Here is a 14,450-nt window from a genome sequence, read left to right as displayed (position 1 = left end):
TTCTCCTGACACCACTCATGCATGTGCGTGCGCGCGCACACACACACACACACACACACACACACACACACACAATTAAATCAATGTGAATTTGCCTTATTTTATGGTTGGTGAATTCAGAGTGAACAGAGTCTGGACTCATGACCTTCTTCATGTTGTCGTCCTGTTTCTGTTCCCGACTGAAACTGATGATCAAAACCACAGTGAGTTCTTTTTCCCTCACATGATTTTCCATGCTCACATTTTCGGGAGAAAAACAAATATTCAGGCTGATTTTTTATTTATTTATTTAATCTTAGATCAGAGATTTGAATTTGGAGTTTTCAGATTCTCATCAAGTGACGTCACGACTGCTTTGTCACTTGCTCTTAATCCCTGTGCTAATCCAGCTGCACACCTGTACCTGAGATTGTTCTGCTGGATTATAATCCCTCAAACTGCTGTGACTCATCCGGTCGTCTGAGCTGTGATCAGAATAATGATGAACGCAGTGATAAACCAGCGTCTCCATATTTAGAACGGTCGCCGTGGCAACCGTGACATCATTCATTCACACAGCATATGCTTTTTTCACTAATTAAATTAAGTACCGTTATTGTGTTCTGGTGGAGAGTGTTGTAATTGAATATAATAAAAATTTCAAAATTTTCTTAAAATTTCAAAATTTTCTTAAAATTTCAAAATTTTCTTAAAATTTCAAAATTTTCTTAAAATTTCAAAATTTTCTTAAAATTTCAAAATTTTCTTACAATTTCAAAAAAAAATTAAAATTTCAAAATTTTCTTAAAATATCACAATTTTCTTAAAATATCACAATTTTCTTAAAATTTCAAAATTTTCTTAAAATTTCAAAATTTTCTAAAAATTTCAAAAAAAATAACATTTTCAATTTTTTCTTAAAATTTTGATTTTTTCTTAAAATTTTGAATTTTTCTTAAAATTTTGAATTTTTCTTAAAATTTTGAATTTTTCTTAAAATTTTGAATTTTTCTTAAAATTTTGAATTTTTCTTAAAATTTTGAATTTTTCTTAAAATTTCGTATTTTTCTCAACATTTCGTATTTTTTAAAATTTTCAAAATTTTCTTAAAAATTTCAAATTTTCCTAACAAAACTAACAATGGCTAGCGTGAGATACAGTTCGGACTTCAGAACTGGAACACGATCGACTTTGATCCGACTTCCAACTGCTGATGTAAAAGGAAGTCATTATTGTAGAAAGAACAAATGTGCCGTCATGTGATTGAGGAGATAATTACAGACTGTGACCTTTATGTACAACACGGTTATTTATTCAGCACTCGTCTATAAATAAACAACCACGTTTTTATTTTTATGACAAATAATATAATAACAAAAATAATCTTATCATATAATAAGAGTTTAGTTCCTGATCTCAATAAATAAAATTAATAAAAGACTTAATTTATTCCCAACTGTGATTATATGTCCATATTAATCCCTGACTCCTCCCCCTGCTCCTCCTGACCCCTCCCCCTGCTCCTCCTGACTCCTCCCCCTCCTCAGACACTGATATCACTGAGCTCAAACGTTGTATAACTGAAACTCTGTCGTCGTCGTCTGCAGCCAAAGAGCACAGTGTTCCTCCTCCTCCTCCTCCTCCTCCTCATCATCATCATCATCATCATCATCACAGCACGTGTCTGCAGTGCCATTCACAAAACACACACACACACACACAGTCTGGTTCCTGTGACGTCCGAGGACATCGCTTTGACTTTACATTTATTTCTTCTTAAACACCTTAAACTGGATTATAGGGGGTTCCACTCGGGGGCTGCATGTGGGCCATGGGCCACGGGTTTGAGACCCCTGTTTTAAAGTGATGACATGTTGAATGTTTAAGGGTTATTTAGGGCAAGGGTCAAGATAAGGGTTGAGGGTAAGGTTAGAGTTAGTCTCCATGAAATTAAAGTCACTGTCAATGTCCTCTGATGACGTCACGGTGTAAAATTCCGAAATGTACTTATAGTTTCAAAATGTACATATATTTTGAAATAGTACTTATATTTTGAAAATGTACTTAAAATTTAAAAAATCTACTTCAAATTTAAAAAATCTACTTAAAATTTAAAAATCTACTTAAAATTCCCTAATATATGTGAAATTTCAACATATACATAATATGAAAAATCTATGTAAAAATTCAAAATCTACTTAATATTCAAAAATCTACTTAATATTCAAAAATCTACTTAAAATTCCAATATCTACATAAAATTTAAAAAAAAAATCTACTTCAAATTCCAATATTTACGTAAAATTTCAAAAATCTACGTAAAAATTCAAAATCGACTTCATATTCAAAAATCTACTTAAAATTTCAAAAATCTACGTAAAATTCCAATATTTATGTAAAATTTCAAAAATCTACATAAAATTTCAAAACCTACTCAAAATTCCCCCATTTTTTTTGGTCCCCACAAAGGCACACACACACTTGCACACACACACACACACATGCACACACACCTGCGCACGCACCCACACACACACACACACACACACACACACACACACACACACACACACACACACAGTGTCACCTGTGGTCCAGCAGCAGCAGCAGATGATCATAATGAGCTGCTCAGCTGGAACACGTGAACTCGACTCCTGCACACATGCAGAGGGAGACGGTTGCCACGGTAACCTGTGACACCCACATTAAAACACACACACAAAAACACACTTAAACGCACACATTCAGTTTCCTGCTCGACAACATTCTTAAATAATTGAAGTTGATGTTAAAACGCTGTATTTTCACACAAACGATGAAATCATGGTTTTTATGCGACACGTGAGAAATAACAACACAGATTAAAAACATAATCCAGATTAAACAGATTCATATAATTTTAACATACATTATTTTAGAATAATGTAAATAAAAATATATTAAAATAATCTCATTGAGAAATTTAAATGAAGAATACCAGATTGTGAAATAATCTGATTGAGATTGAGTCATTAGAATGTGTTTAGGGCTCCCTCTGGTGGCCATGTCCTCTGACCACAGCTCAATGTTATATATTAAACGATTATTTAGCTTTTAAATACAATTATTAGTTCATTTTAACTGCAAAGTCAGAGATTATTGTATTTTTTTCCCGCATATATTATATTAATAATAATAATCTCCTCTTTACATTTGTCTATAAAACTGATCTAACCTTCAGATTGTTGTCGGTCACCTGATTCATTATTATTATCATTATTATTATTATTATTATTATTATAAGAACAACAGTAATAATTTAACTCGTCTACTTTTATAATTTAGCAAAACTAAGTCACTGTTGATATTGGCCAATAAACTCTTCTTCCTGTAATGACTTAAAGCAGCCACCAGGTGTCAGTGTAAGATCATGTGGATTATATGGAAAGCACAGGACATTTATTAGTAGTAGTAGTAGTAGTATTATTACACATACATACATACAGAAGAAACAGTGGGTATTTTTTTATTTTTTTACACTTGAAAAAGCTTTTGTAGTTAATTATATTTATATTCACCAGCTGTCAATCAAAGTGGTGACGACTCACTATTATTATTATTGTTGTGACTAAACGTGGGTTTGGTCAGTTATTGATCCACGTTCATTCTGGGAAAAGTGCATGAGTAAATTAGTCACTGTGTGTGTGTGTGTGTGTGTGTGTGTGTGTGTGTGTGTGTGTGTGTGTGTGTGTGTGTGTGTGTGTGTGTGTGTGTGTGTGTGTGTGTGTGTGTCACCTCTGACAATTAAAGGTGCACTTAGTGATCAGGGCGTCATAGAAGTGAAAGTATACATATACATGTGTGTGTATATATATATATATAAATATATTTGGGGGTTTTAAATGATACTAATGGGATAAAACCATTGTGTGTAATATGTTGTTATTAATTATTCATGTTGTGTTGTGGTGATTGTGGTGTTTTGAAGCTGAAATCAGAGACGTTTTCTTTTCATGCACCACAACAACAACAACAACCACAACAACAAAGCCATAAAAAGAAATGATATTATTTGAAGTCACATTTATACATAATAAATAAAATATATTTAAAATAAATATAGTATAAAATGTTTCTTTTGTTTAATCGCAATTATTGCTATTATAACTTAACAAACAATATTACCAGTAAGTAAATATACACAATGGATAAAGTAAATAAAGTTTTTTTTAATTTATTTTTTTATAAACAATATTTTCGTCTCTTAATTTGAAAGGAATTCATTACAGCTTCCTGTTACATCTTTAAATAATTTTTAGATAAAAAATATTTGTAATTAAAAAAAAATAAATAAAAAAAAATCAACAAAATTATGACAAGAATGGTGGAAGAAACTTGACGTAATAATAAATAAATAAATACTGGAATAAATGCATAAATAAGTAAATAAATACATAAATATATACATGTAGGTGAGCAGAAACGTAGAAATACATGTAAAGAATTTATTTATTTATTTATTTATTCCTGTATTTATTTATTCATTCATTCCCGTATTTATTTATTTATTATTCCGTCAGGTTTGGTCCTCCATAGCTGAGCTGAGGAAAATCCACATTGTAAAACCGGTGGCGACAAAGTAACAAAGTAACCTCTTCAGTCAGCGGTGAAACTCTCTCTCACGGTAAAGAAATAAAAACAACAACAAAACAAACACAAAGTGTAATTTGATCACAAATCACCGAGCGACACTTTCACGGCTCCATCGACCGCGACCAAGGAGGCGGAGTCTGCTGAGTTATGGCCTTAATAAGAGGCCGCGCCGCGACACAGCGACGTTAATGCCACCGACGTGACGAACGCCCTCATCACACACACACACACACACACACATAGTGTTTTTCCTGCTAAAAGTCAACTCTGAAGAATAAGCGCTCGCTCCCACAGACGATCGCACACATTTAACAACTTTAAAACATATAAACCGTGACACAATGTTTTAGTTTATGACACAGTTTTCAAAAATACGTACGTTTAATTTTAACAAACACTGGACTGAGACGATTCGATAAAAAAAAAAAGTGTCCGAACTACGCGCTTCATTATTGTGTTACAGAGATTTTGGACCCGCGAAGAACTTCTCTTTCGATGTTTACGACGTCCATCTCCACGTAAAAGCCTCAAAAGTCCACTTTATTTCTCTAAAAACAACTCGTGCTTTACAATAAGAACATAAAACACAACAAATCATCTTTAAAAAAATCCATTTGTTGCCATTAGACGGTCATTTTGTGACTCAAAACTGAAGTTTAGCTAAAATGCTCGCTCGCCCGCACCAAATCCCATTGAGAAAACCAGCGTTTTTTAGCTCACGGGGACACAGGAGTCGCTAGTCAACTGGCGCCTCGTGTGGTCAGTTTGTGTCACTGAGGTAAATCTGAACGATGCGTTTCAGATGCCGAAACTCTCTTATGGGGTTTGGTGCAGCGTCAGAAAATAAAAACAAACTTGTGTTTTCTGTCGATTGAAGCTTTTTTCGAACGGCAACGCAGGTGTTTTTAATGATTGTCATTCACAATTTTAACAAACGGGTCCCAAACTCTGGGTCGGGGACCCACAGATGGGTCACCGGAGATTATTTTTGGGTCCCTGGAGAAATTTGAATAATTTTTCCCAACCTTTAAATTAAGATTTATGAGTATACGTTTTAAAATGCAAGGCATAAAATGACAACGGTGCGTTACGTACCGCAGCTTTAATACACAGCTGGTAGTATTTGATAGTATTTCAGAAACAGCTGAGCTCAGTGTCAGCGCAGACTAAAGTACAACAATCACAAAGTGGCGTCTGCGTCTCTTCACATCCTCTCAAACGGTGAAATCACCTCAGGAATTTGAGCACAGCAGCAGACGACTCATCTGTATTCAGTCAGAGAAACGCCGCCGCCGTTGTGTTTGTTTGTTTGTTTGTGTGTTCGCACAATCACATGCAATCAAACGCCGACACTTGGGCGTACGCGTGCAAGCGAGAGCGCGGGGCAATCAGCGACACTCCAGCGCGCCGCGGCCGCTGTGAAGCAGCTGCTACAACAAACCAATCAGTCCAAAAAGGCTGCGTGACACTTTCCCATCATGCTCTATTGCCGACGAGTGCATCCCGGAGGAAGCGCCGCGTACGACGAGCCGCGTAAACACGACCGCGGGGAATTACGTCGGACGCTAATGGACCGTTTCTGTTGAGGAACGCGTCGCACGCGAGGCGCTGACGTCACTGTGTCACTGCAGGTGAAGGCTACTCCCCCGTTAGCTACGTGGAATCAAACGGCCAAATATGTCAAGGGTGCATTCCAGTTGTAGTCGGAAGTCGGAATTTCCAAGTTGGATTTCCATCGCAGAAAGTTGGAGCTAACCTCAAAAAAACCCCGACATAGATTCCTAAGATATGCTAGAGTGTTGTTATCGACCATTTTTGCTAACAACGGCTAGTCCGTGCTCGCATTCATTTGTTTTTTTACGACCACGAATACATACGTTGGACGCTAATGGACCATTTTTGCGATGCGTCACTGCAAGTGAAGGCTACTCCCTCAAGAATGTGGAAAAAGCCAGTTAGCTACGCAGAATCAAACTTCCAAAGACATCAAGGATGCCTTCCAGTTGTAGTCGGAATTCCGAGTTACAAGTTGGATTTACATCGTGGAAAGTTGAAGCTAACCTCAAAAAAACCCCGACATAGATTCCTAAGATACGCTAGCATGTTGTTATCGACCGGTATTGCTAACAACGGCGAGTCTGAGTTTGCATTCATTTGTTTTTTACGACCATGGGCACATACGTCGGATGCTAATGGACAGTTGAAGGCTACTCCCACAAGAATGTGGGATAAAAAATTGTAAGCTACACGGAATCAATGACCAAAGACGTCAAGGGTGCATTCCAGTTGTAGTCGGAAGTTGGAATTTCCTCGTTGCAAGTTGGATTTCCATCTCAGAAAGTTGTAGAAACCTCAAAAACCCCCGGACATAGATTCCTATGATGGCTGCCGCTCGCAAAACACGCGGCTACTTTTTTACGTTTAATTACACATTTGTCTTATTTGCGCCTTGCTACGCGGGAGTGTCGTTATCGAACGGGTATTGCTAACAACGGCTTCGTAGTTTGCGTTCATTTGCTTTTTTTTACGTCGGACGCTAATGGAACAGTTGTAGTCGGAAGTCGGATTTGCCAAGTGCTGTGACAAACTTTGCTTTCTAGTCTAAAAATGCTAAATGCTAATAAAAGTGACGTCAGAACCATGAAAAGATCAAAGAGTTTCTGAACAAATGTCCTTGGTTTTTTTTCGTTAAATAATTAATAATCTGTCAAACCTCGGCCAGCTCAGACATTAAAGGTCTGCGGTGTGAACCCGAGTCTCTGTGACAGCGTGAAATCTACGAGCGCCTCCGCACGACTTAATGAAACACGTCGCCGCTAACACTCGCCCACGTGTTAGCGAGCGGTGAACCTGAGAGCTTCATTAGTCACTGAGTGACAACCGCGATGTCAGTGGTCACAAATCAACACAAATGAACGTCAGAAGCTTCATCTCTTCTCTTTAACCGTCGCACAACCCACACCCCGTAGCTGACTCACCACGACACAATTAATTAGTTAAACCTCGTTAACGACGGCCTGAGGGGGGCGCTGCTCCTCATTAAACGGCCTAAATCTCAACAGGTCGATAGACAAACGCATGACTGCTTCACATCCAGTTAGCGACGCGACGGCAGCCTAACGACCGCACTGAGAATTAGCTCACTTAGCACCTCTTTATTTGTGTGTGTGTGTGTGTGTGTGTGTGTGTGTGTGTGCGTGCGTGTGTGTGTGTAAATTGCCCCATTTTCATGTATTAATCCGGAAAACTTCACAGGCGACTGCACTGTGAAAAAAATCCCACAGAAATAATCCAAATACAGCTCAGTTTTTGAGCATAAACGATGAAAAAAGTCCAGATTTGTCCATTAAAACGAGAAGAGTTCTTTCAATAGAGTCGCCCCCTAGTGGCCATTCATTTAGGCCCGAGCCACAAATTCGTTCCACCGTATTCCGCGAAACTTGGTGGGAAGATGTTGTAGACAGTGACGAACAAAAAAGTCGATCTTAAACATGGCCTCAACTCAACAGGAAGTCGGCCATTTTGAATTTTGGACCCTTCGTAAATAAACAAAGACGTCCGAGCTTGCGTTTGTCGTACCAACATAAAAACAAAAACCGCACCAATTTGTACTGACGGTGAAAAGTTGTCGGAAGATTTTGCAGATTCAAAAACGACGTGGCAACAGCAACCGTTGGCGTTTTGCCGAAATTTTGACAATTCGCCACGAAACAGGAAGTGCCCTATAACTTCGTCGTACATCGAGTTCCACCGAATTTCCCGAAACTTGGTGGGAAGATGTTATAGACCGAGACGAACAAAAAAGTCAACCGTAACCATGGCCTCAAGTCAACGGGAAGTCGGCCATTTTTAATTTTGGGGTCCATTTAACCCCCCGTTTTGATCTTTTATTAAAATAAGAAAATGAGTAGAAGAAGACGATGACGAGTCCTCGCGGCGTAATCATGGTGCGGCAGAGACTCGAGAGTCAACAGCGTTTGAGTTTATGACAACACAACAATCACTCAAACACGGCTGATTTCAAACGTGACACTTCTTCGCGTTCTTCACAAATGCGAGCTTAGCGCGAAATGTGACCACGCACAAGCATAAATGATCCACAGAACGTGTGACTTTGATGCAGTTAAATAGAAATTGTTAATTTAAACAGTAAAAAATATATACAAAACACTGGTTTACGTGCACGTGTTTTATGACCAAACGTTATACAAATGACACGGTTTTTGTCGGATTTTGTTTTTAAAACGAAGGTGTTGGTGTTTTTCATGTGAGCAGCAACTGTGACTCCAGATTACCGGATCGTAACAGTTAATCCCTGGACAACACACACACACACACACACACACACAGAAGTCACATCAGGCCACGACTTCAGTCACTTTAATAAAACATTATTTTGTATTTGGCTCAAATGTCGCACTCACAGTTGTTTTGTCCTGTGACTCTTACATTTATTCATAAACGGGGGATAAATAACAGTAAAATCTGTCCAAAATAGGTTTTATTCACTAAAATCTACACCAGATGAACCGAAAGTGACACAGAGTGACCACACGAGGCAGCAACACAACCAGCAGCTCCTGTGTCTCTGTGGAGCTAAAAACATTGATTTTCTTAATGGGGTTTGGTGTGGGAGAGTGAGTGGGATAACAACTTTATAACACGGCAAACTAAAAAGACGTCAGAGATAAACAGTGACGAGTCATCACACACACACACACACACACACACACACACACATACACGGTAAATGTTGTATGTTGTTCATCATCCGTTTCCTTTCAAAGCTCAGATTACAGTCACATCAGCATCATCAGACATTTAAAAATCTGACATCAGCAGGTGCAGCCTCTTATTCCCAATCCACAGGGATTACCAGAAAACTGTGTGTGTGTTTTAATACATATACACATATATATATATATATATATATATATATATACACACACATACATATATATGCACATATACACACATATATACATATACATATATACACACATATACATATATACATATATATATATATACGTACACATACATATATACATGCATATACACATATACACACATATGGATAAACATATATACACATACTTACATATATATATATATATATATACGTACACATACATATACACACATATACATATACATATATACACATACATATACATATATACACATACATACATATACATATATACACATACATACATATACATATATATATACGTACACATACATATATACATACATATATATATATACGTACACATACATACACATACATATATATATACGTACACATACATATACATATATACACATACATACACATACATATATATATACGTACACATATATATATACATATATATATACGTACACTGCATATATATACATACATATACACATACACATACATATATACACACATATATGTATATGTATATATATATATATACATATATACACACATATATGTATATGTATATATATATATATACAAAAAAATATCTTTGCGTGTCCTCATTAAGGACGCTGAACAAGAATGTGTATACTTGTATTTACTCACAACTTTAAATGTCTTTTTCAGGGTTAAGACCTGGTTTTAGGATCAGGCTTAGATTAAGGTTTTTGTCCGGGTTAAGTTAAGGGTTAAGATAAGTCACTTAGTTGTGATAGTTAAGGTTGAGCTAAAGGGTTAGGGAACGCATTATGTCTATGAGGTGTCCTCACTAAGTGAGGAAAACAAGTTTGCGTGTGTGTGTGTCAGTCACGCGTGGCTGTGATTGGTCACCTGTGCGTCAGTCAGTGTGCGCGCGTGCAGAGCGCGTGCAGAGCCGTGCGCCTTTAAACAGCTGCGGACTCTTCCTCAGAGTTCACAGCGCGAGAACAACCGCGACGGAAAACCCCCCCACCCCAAGCCGAACAGAGCCGAACAGAGCCGAACAGAGCCGAACTCCGCCGAACAGCAGAGCGACACAGAGACACGGAGCAGAGGAGTGTTTTTCCTCGTTTTTCCTCGTTTTTCCTCATTTTTCCTCACAGAGACATGAGTTTTCCGAGTGTGCGACAACTTTCCCTCCTGTGTTTACTCTGGTTTATGGGATGTGGAAGCAAAACAGGTCAGTGATTCACTGTTATTTATTTATTTATTGATGTTTTGATCCTTTTTATTACCTTTGTTATTAAAACCGATCATTATTTCAGGGTCGGCTTTTTCGTCAAAGCTGATATTTCTTTGTTGATATTGTGATAATTGTCATGTTTATATGATATTTGTCTCGTTTTTGTCACAGTTTAGTGCGTATTCTAGAGTCAATATTGTCTTATTGCATAAACATGTGTTTGCTGATATATGATCATGTTTTTTAAATAATCATATTTTCTATATGTATAATACTTTTGAAAACAGTGTTTTCTATAGTAGAAAACTATAATAATAAAAAGATAGAATAGAAAGAAGAAATAAAACAATCAAGCAGGTTAAATGATAGCAAATCTGTAACTTTAATATTAAAGTTTAATTATAATGAACTTATATAAACATTAATTATGTTGTTCTCTATCAACTGTATTTCCTCTAAATAAAAATAATGCATAAACTCAGTCTTAAAAACATCAAATCAGAACATTAATCTTTGTGAAATTAACATTTTGATTTTTAAAAAATCTTAATTTCACACTGAGATTGTGTAGAAAATAACAGTTTTAGTGGTTTATATAGTTTTTATTGCATTGTTTTTTGTTCTTATTTGCCATTAAATAATTATTTGTTTAATTAATTATCTTTAGACTTATATATGTATATATATATAAACTATAAATGAATGATTAAACAGAGTAAAATCAGTGTACTTCTTCTATATTTGACCGTTATTTACTGATGTGATTATTTATTCATTCACATTGACTCAATATCTGTTTATTAATGTGTTTTAATGAAAAGTTTCCCTTTAAACATAAACATTATGGTCTGAAATCTGCTGAACGTGCTCATGTTTTTAATTTAATGATGATTTTCTTACGTTTTTCCTCTGTGTTTGTGCTGAAGAGCAGAAAAGTGTGATTTAATCCCACGTCTGTGTGTTAATCTCTGTTCAGACGCTGGTCCTTACGAGGAGTGGGAAGACGGATTATTGTTAAGAAAGGTATTTAACCATCTTTATCATCAGAATAATAATGATAATAATAATAATAATAATAATAATGTTTAAAGACGATAAAGACAGAGGCAGCCAGAGGACGTCGATAGTGATTAATTATTCATATGTCATGTCTGTCTCTAATTCAGCGGTGAACCAACGTCTCCTTCATCATCATCATCATCAATATTAACAAAAACAGAATCACTTTCTTTTTAGTTTTTACTTGTTCTTTACTTTACTTTACGAGGTTCCCAAACACTGGGTCGTGACCCACAGATGGGTCGCGAGAGACTTTTTTTTGGGTCCCGCCACCAAATTATTATTATATTTTGCTGAATTTGACCAACATTTTACTTTAGATCGACCGTACGAGTCTGTGTTTGAAATAATTACCAGTTAAAGCTAAATCGTATTAGCCGTTCATTAGCGCCGTCGCTACGTTGCGCGCAGATTAGCCGCCGTCGCGATTTACGCCGCGATTTTGGTTTAAAATGCACTCATTTTGCAATAAAAGCTTAATTTTCACGCCATTTAAGCATCAGAAGACGAACGAAAATGATAAACATCGCTATAATATAACGTTGGTTTCATTTTCTGCAGGTTCTCCGCGCCGCACGCAGCGATGACTTCAGTGACGTGGAGTGGACGGACCACGACCAGGTTACGTTTTTTTTAACTAATTTTAGTCAAAGAAAACGGCACAAAATTCACTTTCACGTCACGTTTAGTTTTGAATTTGAAGAATATAACGTGACGTAAGACAGTATTTTCTTCTTTGTTTTTCATTTGCAGGAAAAAGAGCAGAATGTTTTCAAAAGAGTGAGTTTTCCTTTTCTTTAAAAATGGATTATCTTCTATTTTCAGCTAATGGACTCATTTATGAATTTCTTCTTCTTCCTCAGTTTCTGTTTCATTATTCCAAAGCACGAGATTCTCTCGGAGCCGTTCAACAAGAGGTGAGAACGACGACGTGTTTATCGTGGAAATTAATTCTGTCAATTCAAATCCAACAAAAACTAGTGCTGGGCACTAGCTTAACGCATGTTAGCGCATGACGCATTTCCATGACGACTGACCGGGAAAAAAGACACGTGTGATGTCATGGTTACGTGCCGTGACGCCGGAGTCCAGGCATCGTTTACCAGTTAGCTCCGTTAGCTCCTTTGGCACCGTTAGCGTTAGCCTAACCAGCGTACCTGTGTACTGCGTATGTGTGCCTTTGTTTTTAAAGTTTAGCGTTACTTTAGAGACTTGTTTTAACAACCAGGAGTCACGTAAACATGACGCCACACGTCTTTTTCCGGTCAGTCGTCATGGAAACGTTGATGCCGCTATTGCGTAACCCCCATATTTTGTTAAAAATCAGACTTACCTGTGACTTTTCTCTCCCAGTCTCACGTTCATCCTCTGATGCGACTTTCACCCAAACTTTCCCAGAGGAGAAAAGTTCTGCTCCTGGTGAGTAAAACAAACGCATCCATTAGATTCAAAATTTAGTTAAACGGCGCGTTTAAAAGCATCAAATTCACTCATAAACCTTTGACTTTTTAGTCGTATGCTTTTAAACTGAAGAGTATTTTCTCATGAACATGTGAAACAGAATTAAAAGAAAAGAAATTGACTCAACTTTACTCTGTTTACAGAAGATCTGATGGCTGCCAGAAGGGGGCGCTGTTGTAAAAAAGAAGAACTTGAAGAACCGAAACAGAGGAAGAGGAGCAGCTCAAACACGACCGACGAACAGACTTTTTTGTCCAGAGAAATTAAATTATTACGATTATTATTACTGTATAGATGTTAAAAAGGTATTTGTACATACATATAAATATATATTTCTGCGACGTGAACAAGTTCTCAAGCACAAAAGAAGACAAAAAAACGTGTCAAACTCAAACAGAAACACTCCAAATAAGTTCTTGTGTGTGAATCCTTTATAGCAAAAAACAAAAACAGAGAAAATAAAGATGGTTGTGGCAAAGAGGCTGAACTCATATTTAATTTACTTTGAACACGTTTGGATGGAAAACGGACATTTTTGTGACGACATAATAATAAAAAAACAACTAGACGTTTGTCTGTGATGCTTTCCACGTGTGGTTCTCATAGAGGCTTCATCAGCGCCGACTCTGTCCTGGTTCCCTTGAGCAGCAGGACTCGTCCCTGCACGCCAACAACATGAAACTGTGTGTTTGTCCTAATCGTCCTCGTCCTCAGAGTCACTGTCTTTCCGCGTCGGGAGCGAAGACCTGATGGACGACATCATCTTGTCTTCGATCTGCTTGCGAGGATTTTCCTCCAGGTCCGTTTTCACCGCTCCGGATTCCGATAACCGCCACTCCAGCTCTGAAACGCAGAGACAGAAATATACTTCAGTTTATTTAAGTCCACGACAACTTTATCAGAAGAATAAAATAAATCTGCTGAAATCTGAAGTTTTTTCCCACATCCTGCACCAAACCCCGTAGAGAAAATCAGCGTTTTTAAGCTCACAGGGACACAGCAGATGCTGCGTCCACTGCTGCCCCGTGTGGTCACTATGTGCCGCTGCGGTAGACCCAAACGACGCGTTTCAAACACCGAAGTGACGAAACAACGCAGTTAAACTTGCTAATGGAGGCAACAATGGATCAACGTTGGCTCCATGGATCAATGAGCTGTGATGTAAAAAAAAAATGATTTTCTCAA

At 37.2% G+C, this 14,450-nt stretch overlaps 2 protein-coding genes across 3 annotated transcripts in view; one reads left to right on the top strand and one right to left on the bottom strand.

Moving 5' to 3' along the window:
- Nucleotides 1–10,597: 10,597 nt before the first annotated feature.
- On the top strand, nt 10,598–13,685 carry nms (neuromedin S). Of its 2 annotated transcripts, none has more exons than XM_083903224.1 (7): nt 10,598–10,742; nt 11,722–11,768; nt 12,366–12,425; nt 12,558–12,584; nt 12,668–12,721; nt 13,158–13,223; nt 13,412–13,685. In XM_083903224.1, the coding sequence occupies exons 1-7, from the start codon at nt 10,670–10,672 to the stop codon at nt 13,415–13,417; spliced, it is 333 nt and encodes a 110-aa protein (XP_083759350.1). In that variant the 5' UTR covers nt 10,598–10,669; the 3' UTR covers nt 13,418–13,685. The 2 variants fall into 2 exon arrangements, with proteins under 2 accessions (XP_083759350.1, XP_083759349.1); XM_083903223.1 differs by having other exon boundaries at nt 13,409–13,685.
- Nucleotides 13,686–13,729: 44 nt separating this feature from the next.
- The window catches only part of pdcl3 (phosducin-like 3), a 3,064-nt gene continuing 2,343 nt past the window's right edge, over nt 13,730–14,450 (bottom strand). The window contains exon 6 of the mRNA XM_083903222.1: nt 13,730–14,108. Coding sequence (XP_083759348.1) covers nt 13,960–14,108 — 149 coding nt within the window. The 3' untranslated portion in view covers nt 13,730–13,959. The remainder of the gene's footprint in view (nt 14,109–14,450) is intronic.

Source organism: Microchirus variegatus, assembly GCF_963457635.1.
Source record: "Microchirus variegatus genome assembly, chromosome: 16".
NCBI lineage: Eukaryota > Metazoa > Chordata > Actinopteri > Pleuronectiformes > Soleidae > Microchirus > Microchirus variegatus.
Note: the sequence above shows the minus strand (reverse complement) of the source record. Positions and strands in the feature narration are given on the sequence as shown.

Bases quoted from the DNA above. Each gene is read 5' to 3' on its own strand.
- nms (XM_083903223.1), top strand. From the start codon at position 10,670: ATGAGTTTTCCGAGTGTGCGACAACTTTCCCTCCTGTGTTTACTCTGG. The intron at 11,769-12,365 runs GTATTTAACCAT...CATTTTCTGCAG, and splicing joins ACGGATTATTGTTAAGAAAG to GTTCTCCGCGCCGCACGCAG. The intron at 12,722-13,157 runs GTGAGAACGACG...TTTCTCTCCCAG, and splicing joins TCGGAGCCGTTCAACAAGAG to TCTCACGTTCATCCTCTGAT.